Below are 23244 nucleotides of genomic sequence, written 5' to 3'. Positions count from 1 at the left end.
GTAAACTGGAGGGTATCTCTACTAACCCATAGATAATATGTAAACTGGAGGGTGTGTCTCCACTAACCCATAGATAATATGTAAACTGGAGGGTGTGTCTCCACTAACCCATAGATAATATGTAAACTGGAGGGTGTGTCTCCACTAACCCATAGATAATATGTAAACTGGAGGGTGTGTCTCCACTAACCCATAGATAATATGTAAACTGGAGGGTGTGTCTCTACTAACCCATAGACAATATGTAAACTGGAGGGTGTGTCTCCACTAACCCATAGACAATATGTAAACTGGAGGGTGTGTCTCCACTAACCCATAGATAATATGTAAACTGGAGGGTGTGTCTCCACTAACCCATAGATAATATGTAAACTGGAGGGTGCGTCTCCACTAACCCATAGATAATATGTAAACTGGAGGGTGTGTCTCTACTAACCCAAAGATAATATGTAAAGTGGAGGGTGTGTCTCTACTAACCCAAAGATAATATGTAAACTGGAGGGTGTGTCTCCACTAACCCATAGATAATATGTAAACTGGAGGGTATCTCCACTAACCCATAGATAATATGTAAACTGGAGGGTTTCACCACTAACCCATAGATAATATGTAAACTGGAGGGTATCTCCACTAACCCATAGATAATATGTAAACTGGAGGGCATCTCCACTAACCCATAGATAATATGTAAACTGGAGGGTATCTCAACTAACCGATAGATAATGTGTAAACTGGAGGGTATCTCCACTAACCCATAGATAATATGTAAACTGGAGGGTGTGTCTCCACTAACCCATAGATAATATGTAAACTGGAGGGTGTGTCTCCACTAACCCATAGATAATATGTAAACTGGAGGGTGTGTCTCCACTAACCCATAGATAATATGTAAACTGGAGGGTGTGTCTCCACTAACCCATAGATAATATGTAAACTGGAGGGTGTCTCCACTAACCCATAGATAATATGTAAACTGGAGGGTGTGTCTCCACTAACCCATAGATAATATGTAAACTGGAGGGTGTGTCTCCACTAACCCATAGATAATATGTAAACTGGAGGGTGTGTCTCCACTAACCCATAGATAATATGTAAACTGGAGGGTATCTCTCCACTAACCCATAGATAATATGTAAACTGGAGGGTGTGTCTCCACTAACCCATAGATAATATGTAAACTGGAGGGTGTGTCTCCACTAACCCATAGATAATATGTAAACTGGAGGGTATCTCTCCACTAACCCATAGATAATATGTAAACTGGAGGGTATCTCTCCACTAACCCATAGATAATATGTAAACTGGAGGGTATCTCTCCACTAACCCATAGATAATATGTAAACTGGAGGGTGTCTCCACTAACCCATAGATAGTAGGTAAACTGGAGGGTGTGTCTCTACTAACCCATAGATAATATGTAAACTGGAGGGTGTGTCTCTACTAACCCATAGATAATATGTAAACTGGAGGGTGTGTCTCTACTAACCCATAGATAGTAGGTAAACTGGAGGGCAAAGATGGCGATGCCCTCATTGTCGAAGGAGCCCGCCACAGAGCGGGAGATGTAACCAGGGACAATAGCGATGAAGCACGCCGCCAGAAGCCCCGCCCCCTGGTTCCAGAGCTCGCGGGTCAGCAGGAAGGTGGCGATGGACGTGAGGCCGCTGAAGACGGGCGCCAGGAACACACACACGTCTCGGATGTGCACCGTGATGTGGAGCAGGTTTAGAACATAGTGGATGAGACCAGCTGTTACCATCAGACCTGGGTAAACCTGGAGAGAGAGAGAGAGACCAGCTGTTACCATCAGACCTGGGTAAACCTGGAGAGAGAGAGACCAGCTGTTACCATCAGACCTGGGTAAACCTGGAGAGAGAGAGACCAGCTGTTACCATCAGACCTGGGTAAACCTGGAGAGAGAGAGAGAGAGAGAGACCAGCTGTTACCATCAGACCTGGGTAAACCTGGAGAGAGAGAGAGAGACCTGCAGTTACCATCAGACCTGGGTAAACCTGGAGAGAGAGAGAGAGAGAGAGACCAGCTGTTACCATCAGACCTGGGTAAACCTGGAGAGAGAGAGAGAGAGAGAGAGAGAGAGACCTGCTGTTACCATCAGACCTGGGTAAACCTGGAGAGAGAGAGAGAGAGAGAGACCAGCTGTTACCATCAGACCTGGGTAAACCTGGAGAGAGAGAGAGAGAGAGAGAGAGAGAGAGACCTGCTGTTACCATCAGACCTGGGTAAACCTGGAGAGAGAGAGAGAGAGAGAGAGAGAGAGAGACCTGCTGTTACCATCAGACCTGGGTAAACCTGGAGAGAGAGAGAGAGAGAGAGAGAGAGAGAGAGACCAGCTGTTACCATCAGACCTGGGTAAACCTGGAGAGAGAGAGAGAGAGAGAGAGAGAGAGACCAGCTGTTACCATCAGACCTGGGTAAACCTGGAGAGAGAGAGAGAGACCAGCTGTTACCATCAGACCTGGGTAAACCTGGAGAGAGAGAGAGAGAGAGACCAGCTGTTACCATCAGACCTGGGTAAACCTGGAGAGAGAGAGACCAGCTGTTACCATCAGACCTGGGTAAACCTGGAGAGAGAGAGAGAGACCTGCAGTTACCATCAGACCTGGGTAAACCTGGAGAGAGAGAGAGAGAGAGAGAGACCAGCTGTTACCATCAGACCTGGGTAAACCTGGAGAGAGAGAGAGAGAGAGAGAGACCTGCTGTTACCATCAGACCTGGGTAAACCTGGAGAGAGAGAGAGAGAGAGACCAGCTGTTACCATCAGACCTGGGTAAACCTGGAGAGAGAGAGAGAGAGAGAGAGAGAGAGAGAGAGAGAGACCTGCTGTTACCATCAGACCTGGGTAAACCTGGAGAGAGAGAGAGAGAGAGAGAGAGACCAGCTGTTACCATCAGACCTGGGTAAACCTGGAGAGAGAGAGAGAGAGAGAGAGAGAGAGACCTGCTGTTACCATCAGACCTGGGTAAACCTGGAGAGAGAGAGATACCTGCTGTTACCATCAGACCTGGGTAAACCTGGAGAGAGAGAGAGACCAGCTGTTACCATCAGACCTGGGTACACCTGGAGAGAGAGAGAGAGAGACCAGCTGTTACCATCAGACCTGGGTAAACCTGGAGAGAGAGAGAGAGAGAGACCAGCTGTTACCATCAGACCTGGGTAAACCTGGAGAGAGAGAGAGAGAGAGAGACCAGCTGTTACCATCAGACCTGGGTAAACCTGGAGAGAGAGAGAGAGAGAGACCAGCTGTTACCATCAGACCTGGGTAAACCTGGAGAGAGAGAGACCAGCTGTTACCATCAGACCTGGGTAAACCTGGAGAGAGAGAGACCAGCTGTTACCATCAGACCTGGGTAAACCTGGAGAGAGAGAGAGAGAGAGACCAGCTGTTACCATCAGACCTGGGTAAACCTGGAGAGAGAGAGAGAGAGAGAGCTAACAACAGAGAGAGAGAAACAGAGAGAGAGAAACAGAGAGCTACTTTCCTCTCCTAATCCATCCACTCACAATGCATAGTGGGTACCAGGCCCACACTCACAACACACTCACCGTGCCCCCCACTATCCTGCCCAGTGGGTACCAGGCCCACACTCACCGTGCCCCCCACTATCCTGCCCAGTGGGTACCAGTCCCACACTCACCGTGCCCCCCACTATCCTGCCCAGTGGGTACCAGGCCCACACTCACCGTGCCCCCCACTATCCTGCCCAGTGGGTACCAGGCCCACACTCACCGTGCCCCCCACTATCCTGCCCAGTGGGTACCAGGCCCACACTCACCGTGCCCCCCACTATCCTGCCCAGTGGGTACCAGGCCCACACTCACCGTGCCCCCCACTATCCTGCCCAGTGGGTACCAGGCCCACACTCACCGTGCCCCCCACTATCCTGCCCAGTGGGTACCAGGCCCACACTCACCGTGCCCCCCACTATCCTGCCCAGTGGGTACCAGGCCCACACTCACCGTGACACCACTATCCTGCCCAGTGGGTACCAGGCCCACACTCACCGTGCCCCCCACTATCCTGCCCAGTGGGTACCAGGCCCACACTCACCGTGCCCTCCACTATCCTGCCCAGTGGGTACCAGGCCCACACTCACCGTGCCCCCCACTATCCTGCCCAGTGGGTACCAGGCCCACACTCACCGTGCCCCCCACTATCCTGCCCAGTGGGTACCAGGCCCACACTCACCGTGCCCCCCACTATCCTGCCCAGTGGGTACCAGGCCCACACTCACCGTGCCCCCCACTATCCTGCCCAGTGGGTACCAGGCCCACACTCACCGAGCCCCCCACTATCCTGCCCAGTGGGTACCAGGCCCACACTCACCGTGCCCCCCACTATCCTGCCCAGTGGGTACCAGGCCCACACTCACCGTGCCCCCCACTATCCTTCCCAGTGGGTACCAGGCCCACACTCACCGTGCCCCCCACTATCCTGCCCAGTGGGTACCAGGCCCACACTCACCGTGCCCCCCACTATCCTGCCCAGTGGGTACCAGGCCCACACTCACCGTGCCCCCCACTATCCTGCCCAGTGGGTACCAGGCCCACACTCACCGTGCCCCCCACTATCCTGCCCAGTGGGTACCAGGCCCACACTCACTGTGCCTCCCACTATCCTGCCCAGTGGGTACCAGGCCCACACTCACCGTGCCCCCCACTATCCTGCCCAGTGGGTACCAGGCCCACACTCACCGTGCCCCCCACTATCCTGCCCAGTGGGTACCAGGCCCTGTCATCGAACCAGTTGAGGAAGTCATAGAAGCCGTTGATGGTCAGATGGTGAGTAGATCTGTAGTTGAACCTGAAACACAGGAGACAGAGAGACACTGTTAGTATGGAAGATATACACAACCACACCACTACACTACACTACTACACCACTACTACTACACTAATACACCACCACTACACTACACAGGAGACAGAGAGACACTGTTAGTATGGAAGATATACACACAACCACACCACTACTACTACTACACTACACCACCACTACTACACCACTACACCACCACTACACTACACCACTACTACACCACTACTACTACACCACTACTACACCACTACACTACTACACCACTACTACACTACTACACCACCACTACTACTACACTACTACACAACCACACCACCACTACTACTACACTACTACACCACACAGGAGACAGAGAGACACTGTTAGTATGGAAGATATACACACAACCACACCACCACTACTACTACACTACTACACCACTACTACTACACTACTACACCACACAGGAGACAGAGAGACACTGTTAGTATGGAAGATATACACACAACCACATCACTACTACTACACCACCACTACTACACTACTACACCACTACACCACTACACTACTACTACACTACTACACCACTACTATACACACAACCACACCACAACACTACTACTACACTACTACTACTACTACACCACTACACAACACAGGAGACAGAGAGACACTGTTAGTATGGAAGATATACACACAACCACATCACTACACTACTACTACACTACTACTACACTACTACTACACCACTACACAACACAGGAGACAGAGAGACACTGTTAGTATGGAAGATATACACACAACCACACCACACCACTACACCACTACTACACTACACCACCACTACACTACACAGGAGACAGAGAGACACTGTTAGTATGGAAGATACACACACAGCCACATCACTACACTACACTACACCACTACACTACTACACTACTACACCACTACTACTACCCCACTACTACACTACACCACTACTACCCCACCACTACTACTACCCCACTACTACTACTACTACTACACCACTACACCACACTACACTACACCACTACTACTACCCCACCACTACTACTACCCCACTACTACTACTACCCCACTACTACACTACACCACTACTACTACACTACTACTACTACCCCACCACTACTACTACCCCACTACACCACTACTACCCCACCACTACTACCCCACCACTACTACTACCCCACTACTACACTACACCACTACTACTACACTACACCACTACTACACTACTATACCACTACTACTACACCACACCACTACACCACTACTACTACACCACCACACCACTACTACACCAATACTACACCAATAATACATCACTACACCACTACTACACTACTACTACTACTACACCACTACTACACCACTACTACTACTACCCCACTACTACACTACACCACCACTACTACACTACACCACCACGACACTACTACTACACCACTACGACACTACTACTACACCACTACACTACTACTACACCACACCACTACACCACTACTACACCACCACTACTACTACACCACTACTACACCACTACAACACCAATACTACACCAATAATACATCACTACACCACTACTACACTACTACTACTACTACTACACCACCACTACACTACTACTACTACTACACCACTACTACTACTACTACACCACACCACCACTACACTACACCACCACTACACTACACCACCACTACACTACTACTACACCCCTACTACACCACACCACCACTACTACTACTACACCACTACTACACCACACCACCACTACACTACTACTACACCACACCACCACTACACTACTACTACACCCCTACTACACCACTACAACACTACTACACCAATACTACACTACTACTACACCACCACTACTACACTACTACAATACACTACACCACCACTACACCACACCACACCACCACACTACACCACCACTACACTACACCACTACTACACTCCCAGAGGTTTTAGACAGAAGGCTGAACTACACTGACTCAACATCCAGCCATGGATGACTCAACAGTATGCTTGATGACTCAACATCCAGCTGTGAGTATGCCTGATGACTCAACAGTATGCCTGATGACTCAACAGTATGCCTGATGACTCAACATCCAGCCATGAGTATGCCTGATGACTCAACAGTATGGCTGATGACTCAACAGTATGGCTGATGACTCAACAGTATGGCTGATGACTCAACAGTATGGCTGATGACTCAACAGTATGGCTGATGACTTGGACCATGTTCAAAATCATAATGAAGTAGTTACAGAACAATCTAACCCAACAAAATATGTTTTGTTTTTATACAAGTTCCAAAGTGGAACTTGTATAAAAAATCCCAAAATCCAGAAATCCCTACTGAGCCGTCTTGACGGAAGACAGCACACATTTAACAACTGTGCTCCATAATTGCATGAGAACGACTCAAACAATAATTGTTTTTGAAAAAAGATTAGGCTGAGCATTGTTTTCACAAAGTAAATGGAAAACAGAATTAAAATGTCACCCACATATCAGTACTCTAGTCTCTCAGTCTACGTCACAGACAAAGCTGTACTTTCAACAAACGCTGCTACAAACGCTCCCTCTCTCCATAGCCATAGATTTAGCTGTGTGTATGTCCCTCTCTCCATAGCCATAGATTTAGCTGTGTGTGTATGTCCCTCTCTCCGTAGCCATAGATTTAGCTGTGTGTGTATGTCCCTCTCTCCGTAGCCATAGATTTAGCTGTAGGTGTGTCACTCTCTCCATAGCCATAGATGTAGCTGTTTGTGTGTGTGTGTGTGTGTGTGTATGTCCCTCTCTCCGTAGCCATAGATTTAGCTGTAGGTGTGTCACTCTCTCCATAGCCATAAATGTAGCTGTGTGTGTGTCCCTCTCTCCATAGCCATAGATTTAGCTGTGTGTATGTCACTCTCTCCATAGCCATAGATTTAGCTGTAGGTGTGTATATATGTCACTCTCTCCATAGCCATAGATTTAGCTGTGTGTATGTCCCTCTCTCCATAGCCATAGATTTAGCTGTAGGTGTGTATATATGTCACTCTCTCCATAGCCATAGATTTAGCTGTGTGTATGTCACTCTCTCCATAGCCATAGATTTAGCTGTAGGTGTGTATATATGTCACTCTCTCCATAGCCATAGATTTAGCTGTAGGTGTGTGTATATATGTCCCTCTCTCCATAGCCATAGATTTAGCTGTGTGTATGTCACTCTCTCCATAGCCATAGATTTAGCTGTGTGTATGTCACTCTCTCCATAGCCATAGATTTAGCTGTGTGTATGTCACTCTCTCCATAGCCATAGATTTAGCTGTAGGTGTGTATATATGTCACTCTCTCCATAGCCATAGATTTAGCTGTGTGTATGTCCCTCTCTCCATAGCCATAGATTTAGCTGTAGGTGTGTATATATGTCACTCTCTCCATAGCCATAGATTTAGCTGTGTGTATGTCACTCTCTCCATAGCCATAGATTTAGCTGTAGGTGTGTATATATGTCACTCTCTCCATAGCCATAGATTTAGCTGTAGGTGTGTGTATATATGTCCCTCTCTCCATAGCCATAGATTTAGCTGTGTGTATGTCACTCTCTCCATAGCCATAGATTTAGCTGTGTGTATGTCACTCTCTCCATAGCCATATATTTAGCTGTGTGTATGTCACTCTCTCCATAGCCATAGATTTAGCTGTGTGTATGTCACTCTCTCCATAGCCACAGATTTAGCTGTAGGTGTGTGTGTATGTCACTCTCTCCATAGCCATAGATTTAGCTGTGTGTATGTCACTCTCTCCATAGCCATAGATTTAGCTGTGTGTATGTCACTCTCTCCATAGCCATAGATTTAGCTGTAGGTGTATGTCATAGCACCTTATGCTAATAAATCGTGATGCCACTTTGGAACCATGATTTAAAGGTGTTGTCATTTCACACGGGTGGTAATGTGGGGTTGTTCCAAATAGGGGTGCCTGAATTTATGTCAATTTTACTAAATAAAACAATTATTGGATTGTCAGGTTTTTTTTCTTTAAAAGCCTTGGACCCAAAGTAGTGAAACATTTTTTTAATCATATTTTACATTTATGGCTTCAATACTCCTCCAAGGACAACGATAGTCTGCTGTCCATTATTTAAGTGAACACAGTTGTGCTGCCCAGCAATACACCTTCATGTGAGGAAGTCCAAGACCTCCAGCTTTAAAGGGGAAGTGGAAAACATTCTATTTGACTCGAGGTCTTTCCATTCAGAATAAAGTTGGAGAGCAAGCCGTTTCATTTCTTAAAGAAGTTGAAGCTGGTAAGGCTTGGAATAAATACATCAGCCTTGGTCATATATTCATTTTGATTACGTTGAGCCTACCTAACATAGAAATAGGGAGAGTTCTCCATCTCTAAAACAACAGATTCAATCTTATCTATTAAAAAAAGGAGAGGAGTTGATTCTACAGGCCTCCTCCAAATTGCATGGTATCAATACACCCAGGTATTTTCATGTGTGTCTTTGTCCATTTCCACTGAAATGTACTTTGCAAGCTTGAAAAGTCATAGTATACATTGAATCATGATACACAACCACATGAGTCGAGTTGCTAAATAAGTGACGAAATATGTTTTGGTTCAAATACAGTCAAATGTAATCTGCATAAAATGACATCACGTGTTGTTGTCTATTCCCTAGGATTGAGCCATGAGTTGTAATTATCGACGCTCAGGGTTCCATGGCTAAAGTAAATAAATAACTGGACAGAGGGCATCCCTGTCTGGTGCCTCTTGATAAGTTAAATGGATCAGATATTTGGTCATTTTTTCTTATAGCTGCTTTGGTTGATTTATATAATAGCTCAATCCAGGAAATAAATACCAGACCAAAACCAAACTTTTCTAAAGACAGCCAACAAATATGCCCATTCCACCCTACCAAACTTTTTAGACCAAGCAGCACCAGACCCAGCAGCACCAGACCCAGCAGCATCAGAATCAGTAGACCCAGTAGCACCAGACTCACCAGACCCAGTAGCACCAGACCCAGCAGCACCAGACCCAGTAGCACCAGAATCAGTAGACCCAGTAGCACCAGACTCACCAGACCCAGTAGCACCAGACCCAGCAGCACCAGACTCACCAGACCTAGTAGACCCAGACCCAGCAGCACCAGAATCAGTAGACCCAGAATCAGTAGACCCAGTAGCACCAGACTCACCAGACCTAGTAGACCCAGACCCAGCAGCACCAGAACCAGCAGACCAAGTAGCACCAGACCCAGTAGCACCAGAACCAGTAGAACACAGCAGCCCAGTAGCACCAGACCCATTAGACCCACCAGACCCACCAACATGAACTGTAACCAGTAGTTATCTGACCGGTAGAGGACTAGTGAAGACATGAACTGTAACCGGTAGTTATCTGACCGGTAGAGGACTAGTGAAGACATGAACTGTAACCAGTAGTTATCTGACCGGTAGAGGACTAGTGAAGACATGAACTGTAACCGGTAGTTATATGACCGGTAGAGGACTAGTGAAGACATGAACTGTAACCGGTAGTTATCTGACCGGTAGAGGACTAGTGAAGACATGAACTGTAACCGGTAGTTATCTGACCGGTAGAGGACTAGTGAAGACATGAACTGTAACCGGTAGTTATCTGACCGGTAGAGGACTAGTGAAGACATGAACTGTAACCGGTAGTTATCTGACCGGTAGAGGACTAGTGAAGACATGAACTGTAACCAGTAGTTATCTGACCGGTAGAGGACTAGTGAAGACATGAACTTTAACCGGTAGTTATCTGACCGGTAGAGGACTAGTGAAGACATGAACTTTAACCGGTAGTTATCTGACCGGTAGAGGACTAGTGAAGACATGAACTGTAACCGGTAGTTATCTGACCGGTAGAGGACTAGTGAAGACATGAACTGTAACCGGTAGTTATCTGACCGTTAGAGGACTAGTGAAGACATGAACTGTAACCGGTAGTTATCTGACCGGTAGAGGACTAGTGAAGACGAACTGTAACCAGTAGTTATCTGACCGGTAGAGGACTAGTGAAGACATGAACTGTAACCGGTAGTTATCTGACCGGTAGAGGACTAGTGAAGACATGAACTGTAACCAGTAGTTATCTGACCGGTAGAGGACTAGTGAAGACATGAACTGTAACCGGTAGTTATCTGACCGGTAGAGGACTAGTGAAGACATGAACTGTAACCGGTAGTTATCTGACCGGTAGAGGACTAGTGAAGACATGAACTGTAACCGGTAGTTATCTGATCGGTAGAGGACTAGTGAAGACATGAACTGTAACCGGTAGTTATCTGACCGGTAGAGGACTAGTGAAGACATGAACTGTAACCGGTAGTTATCTGACCGGTAGAGGACTAGTGAAGACATGAACTGTAACCGGTAGTTATCTGACCGGTAGAGGACTAGTGAAGACATGAACTGTAACCAGTAGTTATCTGACCGGTAGAGGACTAGTGAAGACATGAACTTTAACCGGTAGTTATCTGACCGGTAGAGGACTAGTGAAGACATGAACTTTAACCGGTAGTTATCTGACCGGTAGAGGACTAGTGAAGACATGAACTGTAACCAGTAGTTATCTGACCGGTAGAGGACTAGTGAAGACATGAACTGTAACCGGTAGTTATCTGACCGTTAGAGGACTAGTGAAGACATGAACTGTAACCGGTAGTTATCTGACCGGTAGAGGACTAGTGAAGACATGAACTGTAACCAGTAGTTATCTGACCGGTAGAGGACTAGTGAAGACATGAACTGTAACCGGTAGTTATCTGACCGGTAGAGGACTAGTGAAGACATGAACTGTAACCAGTAGTTATCTGACCGGTAGAGGACTAGTGAAGACATGAACTGTAACCGGTAGTTATCTGACCGGTAGAGGACTAGTGAAGACATGAACTGTAACCGGTAGTTATCTGACCGGTAGAGGACTAGTGAAGACATGAACTGTAACCGGTAGTTATCTGACCGGTAGAGGACTAGTGAAGACATGAACTGTAACCGGTAGTTATCTGACCGGTAGAGGACTAGTGAAGACATGAACTGTAACCAGTAGTTATCTGACCGGTAGAGGACTAGTGAAGACATGAACTGTAACCGGTAGTTATCTGACCGGTAGAGGACTAGTGAAGACATGAACTGTAACCAGTAGTTATCTGACCGGTAGAGGACTAGTGAAGACATGAACTGTAACCGGTAGTTATCTGACCGGTATAGGACTAGTGAAGACATGAACTGTAACCGGTAGTTATCTGATCGGTAGAGGACTAGTGAAGACATGAACTGTAACCGGTAGGAGACAGGGAGGCTGAGGAAGGTCAGGGCTGAGGAAGGGGGGCTGAGGAAGGGAGGCTGAGGAAGGTCAGGGCTGAGGAAGGGAGGCTGAGGAAGGTCAGGGCTGAGGAAGGGAGGCTGAGGAAGGTCAGGGCTGAGGAAGGTCAGGGCTGAGGAAGGGAGGCTGAGGAAGGGAGCCTGAGGAAGGGAGGCTGAGGAAGGTCAGGGCTGAGGAAGGGAGGCTGAGGAAGGGAGGCTGAGGAAGGTCAGGGTTGAGGAAGAGAGGCTGAGGAAGGTCAGGGCTGAGGAAGGGAGGCTGAGGAAGGTCAGGGCTGAGGAAGGGAGGCTGAGGAAGGTCAGGGCTGAGGGAGGGAGGCTGAGGAAGGTCAGGGCTGAGGAAGGTCAGGGCTGAGGGAGGGAGGCTGAGGAAGGTCAGGGCTGAGGGAGGGAGGCTGAGGGAGGTCAGGGCTGAGGAAGGGAGGCTGAGGAAGGGAGGCTGAGGAAGGGAGGCTGAGGAAGGTCAGGGCTGAGGAAGGGAGGCTGAGGAAGGTCAGGGCTGAGGAAGGTCAGGGCTGAGGAAGGTCAGGGCTGAGGAAGGGAGGCTGAGGAAAGTCAGGGCTGAGGAAGGGAGGCTGAGGAAGGTCAGGGCTGAGGAAGGGAGGCTGAGGAAGGTCAGGGCTGAGGAAGGGAGGCTGAGGAAGATCAGGGCTGAGGAAGGGAGGCTGAGGAAGGTCAGGGCTGAGGAAGGGAGGCTGAGGAAGGTCAGGGCTGAGGAAGGGAGGCTGAGGAAGGGAGGCTGAGGAAGGGAGGCTGAGGAAGGTCAGGGCTGAGGAAGGGAGGCTGAGGAAGGGAGGCTGAGTAGAGTAGACTGAGCAGTCAACATGAAAGCAATGAAGTGTAGGGGGAGGTATGGTGTAGGGGGAGACAGGAGGGGAGGTATGGTGTAGGGGGAGGTATGGTGTAGGGATGTAGGGGGAGGTATGGTGTAGGGGGAGGTATGGTGTAGGGGGAGGTATGGTGTAGGGGGAGGTATGGTGTAGGGGTGTAGAGGGAGGTATGGTGTAGGGGGAGGTATGGTGTAGGGTGTAGGGGGAGGTATGGTGTAGGGGTGTAGGGGGAGGTATGGTGTAGGGGGAGGTATGGTGTAGGGGTGTAGGGGGAGGTATGGTGTAGGGGGAGGTAGGGTGTAGGGTTGTGGAGGGAGGGAGGGTGTAGGGGGAGGTATGGTGTAGGGATGTAGGGGGAGGTATGGTGTAGGGGGAGGTATGGTGTAGGGGGAGGTATGGTGTAGGGGGAGACAGAGGACGGGAGGAAGGGGGAGACAGAGGAGGGAGGGTGTAGGGGTGTAGGGGGAGACAGAGGAGGGAGGGTGTAGAGGGAGACAGGGGAGAGAGGAAGGGGGAGACAGAGGAGGGAGGGTGTAGGGGGAGACAGAGGAGGGAGGGTAATAACAGTGTATGGTGGAAACAGAGTTGTTGCTCTCTCTCTCTCTCTGACGAGGTACTAAGCCTCTGAATCAGTCTCTAAACATGCAGACACAGGATGAGGAGAAGAGACAGGTGTCTTTTGGAGGACGAGAGTTGAAGGGGACAGGGTCGAAGAGTTGAAGATAGGATGCTAAGGATGCTGGGAAGTTAATGAAGAACCCATTACCACAAGGCCTTTGGATAGAGGGAGAGAGACTAGAGAGAGGGAGAACTGAGAGAGAGGAGAGTGAGTGAGTGAGTGAGTGAGTGAGTGAGTGAGTGAGTGAGTGAGTGAGTGAGTGAGTGAGTGAGTGAGTGAGTGAGTGAGTGAGTGAGTGAGTGAGTGAGTGAGTGAGTGAGTGAGTGAGTGAGTGAGTGAGTGAGTGAGTGAGTGAGTGAGTGAGTGAGTGAAATTAAAAGACTACCAGAACCCACTGGATTCTCCAATTACATTGAATGAACTACAGGACAAAATACAAACCCTCCAACCCAAAAAGGCCTGTGGTGTTGATGGTATCCTAAATTAAATGATAAAATATACATACAACAAATTCCAAGTGGATATATTTAAACTCTTTAACATCATCCTTAGCTCTGGCATCTTCCCCAATATTTTGAACCAAGGACTGATCACCCCAATCCACAAAAGTGGAGACAAATTTGACCCCAATAACTACCGTGGGATATGCGTCAACAGCAACCTTGGGAAAATCCTCTGTATTATCATTAACAGCAGACTCGTACATTTCCTCAGTGAAAACAATGTACTAAGCAAATGACCATAGGACAGACCACGTATTCACCCTGCACACCCTAACTGACAAACAAACAAACCAAAACAAAGGCAAAGTCTTCTCATGCTTTGTTGATTTCAAAAAAGCTTCTGACTCAATTTAGCATGAGGGTCTGCTATACAAAATGATGGAAAGTGGTGTTGGGGGAAAAACATACGACATTATAAAATCCATGTACACAAACAACAAGTGTGAGGTTAAAATAGGCAAAAAACATACATTTCTTCCCACAAGGCCGTGGGGTGAGACAGGGATGCAGCTTAAGCCCCACCCTCTTCAACATATATATCTATGAATTGGCGAGGGCACTAGAACAGTCTGCAGCACCCGGCCTCACCCTACTAGAATCTGAAGTCAAATGTCTACTGTTTACTGATGATCTGGGGCTTCTGTCCCCAACCAAGGAGGGCCTACAGCAGCACCTAGATCTTCTGCACAGATTCTGTCAGACCTGGGCCCTGACAGTAAATCTCAGTAAGACCAAAATAATGGTGTTCCAAAAAAGGTCCAGTTGCCAGGACCACAAATACAAATTCCATCTAGACACCGTTGTCCTAGAGCACACAAAAAACTATACATACCTCAGCCTAAACATCAGCACCACAGGTAACTTCCACAAAGCTGTGAACGATCTGAGAGACAAGGCAAGAAGGGTTTTCTATGCCATCAAAGGGAAGATAAAATTCGACATACCAATTAGGATCTGGCTAAAAATACTTGAATCAGTTATAACACCCATTGCCCTTTATGGTTGTGAGGACTGGGGTCTGCTCACTAACAAAGAATTCACAAAATGGGACAAAAACCAAATTCAGACTCTGAATTTAGGCGATACCCGCTAATTATCAAAATCCAGAAAAGAGCCGTTAAATTCTACAACCACCTAAAAGGAAGCGATTCCCAAACCTTCCATAAAGCCATCACCTACAGAGAGATGAACCTGGAGAAGAGTCCCCTAAGCAAGCTGGTCCTGGGGCTCTGTTCACAAACACAAACACACCCCACAGAGCCATCACCTACAGAGAGATGAACCTGGAGAAGAGTCCCCTAAGCAAGCTGGTCCTGGGGCTCTGTTCACAAACACACCCCACAGAGCCCTCACCTACAGAGAGATGAACCTGGAGAAGAGTCCCCTAAGCAAGCTGGTCCTGGGGCTCTGTTCACAAACACACCCCACAGAGCCCTCACCTACAGAGAGATGAACCTGGAGAAGAGTCCCCTAAGCAAGCTGGTCCTGGGGCTCTGTTCACAAACACAAACACACCCCACAGAGCCATCACCTACAGAGAGATGAACCTGGAGAAGAGTCCCCTAAGCAAGCTGGTCCTGGGGCTCTATTCACAAACACACCCCACAGAGCCCCAGGACAGCAACACAATTAGACCCAACCAAATCATGAGAAAACAAAAAGATAATTACTTAACACATTGGAAAGAATTAACAAAAAAATAGAGCAAACTAGAATGTTATTTGGTCCTAAACAGAGAGTACACAGCAGCAGAATACCTGACCACTGTGACTGACCCAAACTTAAGGAAAGCTTTGACAATGTACAGACTCAGAGAGCATAGCCTTGCTATTGAGAGAGGCCGTCGTAGGCAGACCTGGCTCTCAAGAGAAGACAGGCTATATGCACACTGTCCACAAAATGAGGTGGAAACTGAGCTGCACTTCCTAACCTCCTGCCAAATGTATGACCATATTAGAGACACATATTTCCCTCAGATTACACAGACCCACAAAGAACTCAAAAACAAACACAATTTTGATAAACTCCCATATCTACAGGGTGAAATACCACAGTGTGACATCACAGCAGCAAGATGTGTGACCTGTTGTCACAAGAAAAGGGCAACCAGTGAAGAACAAACACCATTGTAAATACAACCCATATTTATGTTTATTTATTTTCCCTTTTGTACTTTAACTATTTGCACATCGTTACAACACTATATATATACATAATATGACATTTGAAATGTCTCTATTCCTTTGGAACTTGAGAGTAAGGTAAAATATGATTCCCGTGCCAATAAAGCCCTTAAATTGAATTGAATTGAGAGAGAGGGTTACTATAACACAGACACGGGATGAGGAGAAGGTATCTTTTGGAGGACGAGAGTTGAAAGGGAACAGGGTTGAAGAGTTGAATCAGAGGATGCTAAGGAGGTTGGTAAATTGATGAACAACCATTAAACATGGCTGGCTGGCTGAACGCACAGTAAGCTTAACAGCAAACTCCAAAGCTGCTGTAGCTGGCTGGCTGGCTGGCTGAACGCACAGTAAGCTTAACAGCAAACTCCAAAGCTGCTGTAGCTGGCTGGCTGGCTGGCTGAACGCACAGTAAGCTTAACAGCAAACTCCAAAGCTGCTGTAGCTGGCTGGCTGGCTGGCTGAACGCACAGTAAGCTTAACAGCAAACTCCAAAGCTGCTGTAGCTGGCTGGCTGGCTGAACGCACAGTAAGCTTAACAGCAAACTCCAAAGCTGCTGTAGCTGGCTGGCTGGCTGGCTGGCTGGCTGAACGCACAGTAAGCTTAACAGCAAACTCCAAAGCTGCTGTAGCTGGCTGGCTGGCTGGCTGAACGCACAGTAAGCTTAACAGCAAACTCCAAAGCTGCTGTAGCTGGCTGGCTGGCTGGCTGAACGCACAGTAAGCTTAACAGCAAACTCCAAAGCTGCTGTAGCTGGCTGGCTGGCTGGCTGAACGCACAGTAAGCTTAACAGCAAACTCCAAAGCTGCTGTAGCTGGCTGGCTGGCTGGCTGAACGCACAGTAAGCTTAACAGCAAACTCCAAAGCTGCTGTAGCTGGCTGGCTGAACGCACAGTAAGCTTAACAGCAAACTCCAAAGCTGCTGTAGCTGGCTGGCTGGCTGGCTGGCTGAACGCACAGTAAGCTTAACAGCAAACTCCAAAGCTGCTGTAGCTGGCTGGCTGGCTGGCTGGCTGGCTGGCTGGCTGAACGCACAGTAAGCTTAACAGCAAACTCCAAAGCTGCTGTAGCTGGCTGGCTGGCTGGCTGGCTGGCTGGCTGGCTGGCTGGCTGGCAACCAAAGGATAAAAGCAATGAGAAATGATAACACACAGATGAGAGATGAAGAGAGATCACCAGATCCATAATCTACCACTATGCCTTAGAGAGAGAGAGAGAGAGAGAGAGAGAGAGAGGACAGAGAGAGAGAGACAGGAGAGAGAGAAAGAGAGATAGAGAGACAGGACAGAGAGAGAGAAGGAGAGAGAGAGAGAGAGAGAGAGAGAGAGAGAGAGAGAGAGAGAGAGACAGGACAGACAGACAGAGAGAGAAGGAGAGAGAGACAGGACAGAGAGAGAGAGAAAGAGAGAGAGATAGAGAGAGAAAGAGAGAGACAGGACAGAGAGAGGAGAGAGAGAGAGAGAGAGAGAGAGAGAGAGACAGGACAGGACAGACAGAGAGAGAAGGAGAGAGAGACAGGACAGAGAGAGGAGAGAAAGAGAGAGAGATAGAGAGAGAAAGAGAGAGACAGGACAGAGAGAGGAGAGAGAGAGAGAGAGAGAGAAGGACTATTTCCAGCCAGGAATGGTTAGCTGAATGGACTAAGCTGGTTAGAGGGCCAACGGGGAAGAGAGAGAGACTAAGCTGGTTAGAGGGCCAACGGGGAAGAGAGAGAGACTAAGCTGGTTAGAGGGCCAACGGGGAAGAGAGAGAGACTAAGCTGGTTAGAGGGCCAACGGGGAAGAGAGAGAGACTAAGCTGGTTAGAGGGCCAACGGGGAAGAGAGAGAGACTAAGCTGGTTAGAGGGCCAACGGGGAAGAGAGAGAGACTAAGCTGGTTAGAGGGCCAACGGGGAAGAGAGAGAGACTAAGCTGGTTAGAGGGCCAACGGGGAAGAGAGAGAGACTAAGCTGGTTAGAGGGCCAACGGGGAAGAGAGAGAGACTAAGCTGGTTAGAGGGCTAACGGGGAAGAGAGAGAGACTAAGCTGGTTACAGGGCCAACGGGGAAGAGAGAGAGACTAAGCTGGTTAGAGGGCCAACGGGGAAGAGAGAGAGACTAAGCTGGTTAGAGGGCTAACGGGGAAGAGAGAGAGACTAAGCTGGTTACAGGGCCAACGGGGAAGAGAGAGAGACTAAGCTGGTTAGAGGGCCAACGGGGAAGAGAGAGAGACTAAGCTGGTTAGAGGGCCAACGGGGAAGAGAGAGAGACTAAGCTGGTTACAGGGCCAATGGGGAAGAGAGAGAGACTAAGCTGGTTAGAGGGCCAACGGGGAAGAGAGAGAGACTAAGCTGGTTAGAGGGCCAACGGGGAAGAGAGAGAGACTAAGCTGGTTAGAGGGCCAACGGGGAAGAGAGAGAGACTAAGCTGGTTAGAGGGCCAACGGGGAAGAGAGAGAGACTAAGCTGGTTAGAGGGCCAACGGGGAAGAGAGAGAGACTAAGCTGGTTAGAGGGCCAACGGGGAAGAGAGAGAGACTAAGCTGGTTAGAGGGCCAACGGGGAAGAGAGAGAGACTAAGCTGGTTAGAGGGCTAACGGGGAAGAGAGAGAGACTAAGCTGGTTAGAGGGCCAACGGGGAAGAGAGAGAGACTAAGCTGGTTAGAGGGCCAACGGGGAAGAGAGAGAGACTAAGCTGGTTAGAGGGCCAACGGGGAAGAGAGAGAGACTAAGCTGGTTAGAGGGCTAACGGGGAAGAGAGAGAGACTAAGCTGGTTAGAGGGCTAACGGGGAAGAGAGAGAAAACGCTGCTACACAAAGCACTTATTAAATCTGGTGATGTCTCATCAAATTCCCTCAATCCTAGATCCCCTTTAAGCAGGGGAGGAGAGGAGAGGAGGAGGCAGGGGGAGGAGAGGAGAGGAGGAGGCAGAGGGAGGAGAGGAGAGGAGGAGGAGAGGAGAGGGGAGGACAGGGACTGAGGGAGACAAAGGGATGTAATGAAAGTACCAGAGTCTGGGCTAATTAAAAAACAACCCTCAGAGGTTTAGGCACAATCTCTCAAATTACTACTAACTCCACCACATCCCAAACAACCAATCAGAGTGAAGAATATCAGACTACATCCTCCTCAAACTCTTCTGTTCCCGAGAGGCAGAAGACAAAAGAGAAGCGGTGAGGTCCTGATTAGAACCCGTTTTCAGACCCTGGGGAGCGGTGTTGATCTGCCTCCATTCTCTGGACCAATAACCTGGGATGAGATCAGAAATCAGCCCTCATCCACACAGTCCTCTAACAGAACACTGCTGACTGTAAGGAAGTCTGGACACCAAGACACTTCTGTTGTGATATAGTTTGTTATGAGGACTACCAGGGAGAGAGACTGTAACTTCTACTTTTCATATGAATTTGGTTGTAAGGTTAGTGGCCAAAATCGAGTCCAATTGGATAGCCCGGAGTGGGAAACAGGGCCAGCGTTAACGTGGAGTCTTGAGACTGACAGAGAGGAGAGAGAGGATTATGAAGGAGAGGCTGAAAGACAGTTTAATGATGCCAGACAGTGTTGACCACATCAGATAGATCAGTCCATGTCAGTCATCAGAGGACTTCAGAGGACTAGAACTGAACTGATTGGAACAGAGCAGAATATAACAAAATACAACAGAATAGATTGGAACAGAGCAGAACAGATCAGAGCAGAGCAGAGCAGAGCAGATTGGAACAGAACAGAACAGATTGGAACAGAACAGTTGGAACAGAAAAGAACAGATTGGAACAGAACAGAACAGAGCAGATTGGAACAGAGCAGAACAGACTAGTAGTTCCTGGAAGATAACTCTCTTCCTCTGTACATCACAACACCATGAATTATACACCAGAGAATGAGCTTCTGAAGAGCTTCTGACGGAATAGAAATGTAAGTCAGTACATCTTCATAACCAATCATGCAACACATTTTAGTTCATGTAGAGAAACGATTATGCATATTTTGACATAAAATGAATTTATGAAAATCGTTATTCAACAAGCTGACTAGCTAACATTAGCCAACTAGCTAGACACTTAGCTTGCTATATGGGTGTTGGACATTTGTATGAATTGTAATTCATGTTGTTTAATGTTTTACGGACTCCAGAGTAAACCATCAAACCAGGCTATCATCTGGTGAATGTAAAGAATCTAGCGAAAGCATTTAACGTTACTGCAAACTGAACAAACAATGTTGTGAGCTCACCTTGCTGTTCATTAAAAACATGTTTCAAAGGCTGACTTGTCATTGTTCTTAAACGTTAGAGACGTTGAAGATATTTGTCATGCAGCTGAGGTAAGGTAGTTGGCTAACTCTTTCCCTGCTGACTGTGTAGTGGAGGATAATAACACCGTGTCTATGGATGTGGAGATATGTAGCCCATCTGGGTTTGGACCCTAAAACCTTTGGTATAAATATTAGTTCAGAACAGGTGGATTACATTTTCTAATTCTTCCACTGGTTAATCATCAATCTGCAGAGAAATGACAGAAAATGAGTGAAGGAAATACGACTGTGAAACTGCTATGGAACGAAAGTCCTGCTTCAGTACTACTCCACATTGAACCACAGAGGATGGCTACATTACTACTCCACATTGAACTACAGAGGATGGCTACATTACTAGTCCACATTGAACCACAGAGGATGGCTACATTAGTACTCCACATTGAACCACAGCCAGAGGACAGCTACATTACTAGTCCACATTGAACCACAGAGGATGGCTACATTACTACTCCACATTGAACCACAGAGGATGGCTACATTACTAGTCCACATTGAACCACAGAGGATGGCTAAATTACTACTCCACATTGAACCACAGCCAGAGGATGGCTACATTACTAGTCCACATTGAACCACAGAGGACAGCTACATTACTAGTCCACATTGAACCACAGCCAGAGGACAGCTACATTACTAGTCCACATTGAACCAAAGAGGATGGCTACATTACTAGTCCACATTGAACCACAGCCAGAGGACAGCTACATCACTAGTCCACATTGAACCACAGCCAGAGGATGGCTACATTACTAGTCCACATTGAACCACAGAGGATGGCTACATTACTAGTCCACATTGAACCACAGCCAGAGGATGGCTACATTACTAGTCCACATTGAACCACAGCCAGAGGATGGCTACATTACTACTCCACATTGAACCACAGCCAGAGGATGGCTACATTACTAGTCCACATTGAACCACAGAGGATGGCTACATTACTAGTCCACATTGAACCACAGAGGATGGCTACATTACTACTCCACATTGAACCACAGCCAGAGGATGGCTACATTACTAGTCCACATTGAACCACAGAGGACAGCTACATTACTAGTCCACATTGAACCACAGCCAGAGGACAGCTACATTACTAGTCCACATTGAACCAAAGAGGATGGCTACATTACTAGTCCACATTGAACCACAGCCAGAGGACAGCTACATCACTAGTCCACATTGAACCACAGCCAGAGGATGGCTACATTACTAGTCCACATTGAACCACAGAGGATGGCTACATTACTAGTCCACATTGAACCACAGCCAGAGGATGGCTACATTACTAGTCCACATTGAACCACAGCCAGAGGATGGCTACATTACTACTCCACATTGAACCACAGCCAGAGGATGGCTACATTACTATTCCACATTGAACCACAGAGGATGGCTACATTACTAGTCCACATTGAACCACAGCAAAAGGACAGCTACATTACTAGTCCACATTGAACCACAGCCAGAGGACAGCTACATTACTAGACCACATTGAACCACAGCCAGAGGACAGCTACATTACTAGTCCACATTGAACCACAGAGGATGGCTACATTACTACTCCACATTGAACCACAGCCAGAGGATGGCTACATTACTATTCCACATTGAACCACAGAGGATGGCTACATTACTAGTCCACATTGAACCACAGCAAAAGGACAGCTACATTACTAGTCCACATTGAACCACAGCCAGAGGACAGCTACATTACTAGTCCACATTGAACCACAGAGGATGGCTACATTACTAGTCCACATTGAACCACAGCAAAGGGACAGCTACATTACTAGTCCACATTGAACCACAGCCAGAGGACAGCTACATTACTAGACCACATTGAACCACAGCCAGAGGACAGCTACATTACTAGTCCACATTGAACCACAGAGGATGGCTACATTACTAGTCCACATTGAACCACAGCCAGAGGATGGCTACATTACTAGTCCACATTGAACCACAGCCAGAGGACAGCTACATTACTAGACCACATTGAACCACAGCCAGAGGACAGCTACATTACCAGTCCACATTGAACCACAGAGGATGGCTACATTACTAGTCCACATTGAACCACAGCCAGAGGATGGCTACATTACTAGTCCACATTGAACCACAGCCAGAGGACGGCTACATTACTAGTCCACATTGAACCACAGCCAGAGGACGGCTACATTACTAGTCCACATTGAACCACAGCCAGAGGATGGCTACATTACTATTCCACATTGAACCACAGAGGATGGCTACATTACTAGTCCACATTGAACCACAGCAAAAGGACAGCTACATTACTAGTCCACATTGAACCACAGCCAGAGGACAGCTACATTACTAGACCACATTGAACCACAGCCAGAGGACAGCTACATTACTAGTCCACATTGAACCACAGAGGATGGCTACATTACTAGTCCACATTGAACCACAGCCAGAGGATGGCTACATTACTAGTCCACATTGAACCACAGCCAGAGGACAGCTACATTACTAGACCACATTGAACCACAGCCAGAGGACAGCTACATTACCAGTCCACATTGAACCACAGAGGATGGCTACATTACTAGTCCACATTGAACCACAGCCAGAGGATGGCTACATTACTAG

General features: G+C 47.7%; 1 protein-coding gene across 2 annotated transcripts in view; it reads right to left on the bottom strand.

Annotated features, from left to right (window-relative positions):
* The window catches only part of LOC123727364 (dolichyl-diphosphooligosaccharide--protein glycosyltransferase subunit STT3B), an 88155-nt gene that overhangs the window by 44867 nt on the left and 20044 nt on the right, over positions 1-23244 (bottom strand). The window contains exons 2-3 of one of the 2 annotated variants that reach the window (XM_082959007.1): positions 4714-4822; positions 1487-1774 (exon numbers count right to left, since the gene is read on the bottom strand). In XM_082959007.1, coding sequence (XP_082815133.1) covers positions 1487-1774; positions 4714-4822 — 397 coding nt within the window. Of the gene's footprint in view, positions 1-1486; positions 1775-3564; positions 3583-4713; positions 4823-23244 lie in introns of those variants that run through there. The other variant, XM_045696429.2, reaches the window with a different exon arrangement.

This window comes from Salmo salar, chromosome 02 (genome assembly GCF_965601325.2).
Source record: "Salmo salar chromosome 02, fSalSal1, whole genome shotgun sequence".
Classification (NCBI taxonomy): Eukaryota; Metazoa; Chordata; class Actinopteri; order Salmoniformes; family Salmonidae; genus Salmo; species Salmo salar.
This window is presented reverse-complemented; position numbering and strand designations above follow the sequence as displayed.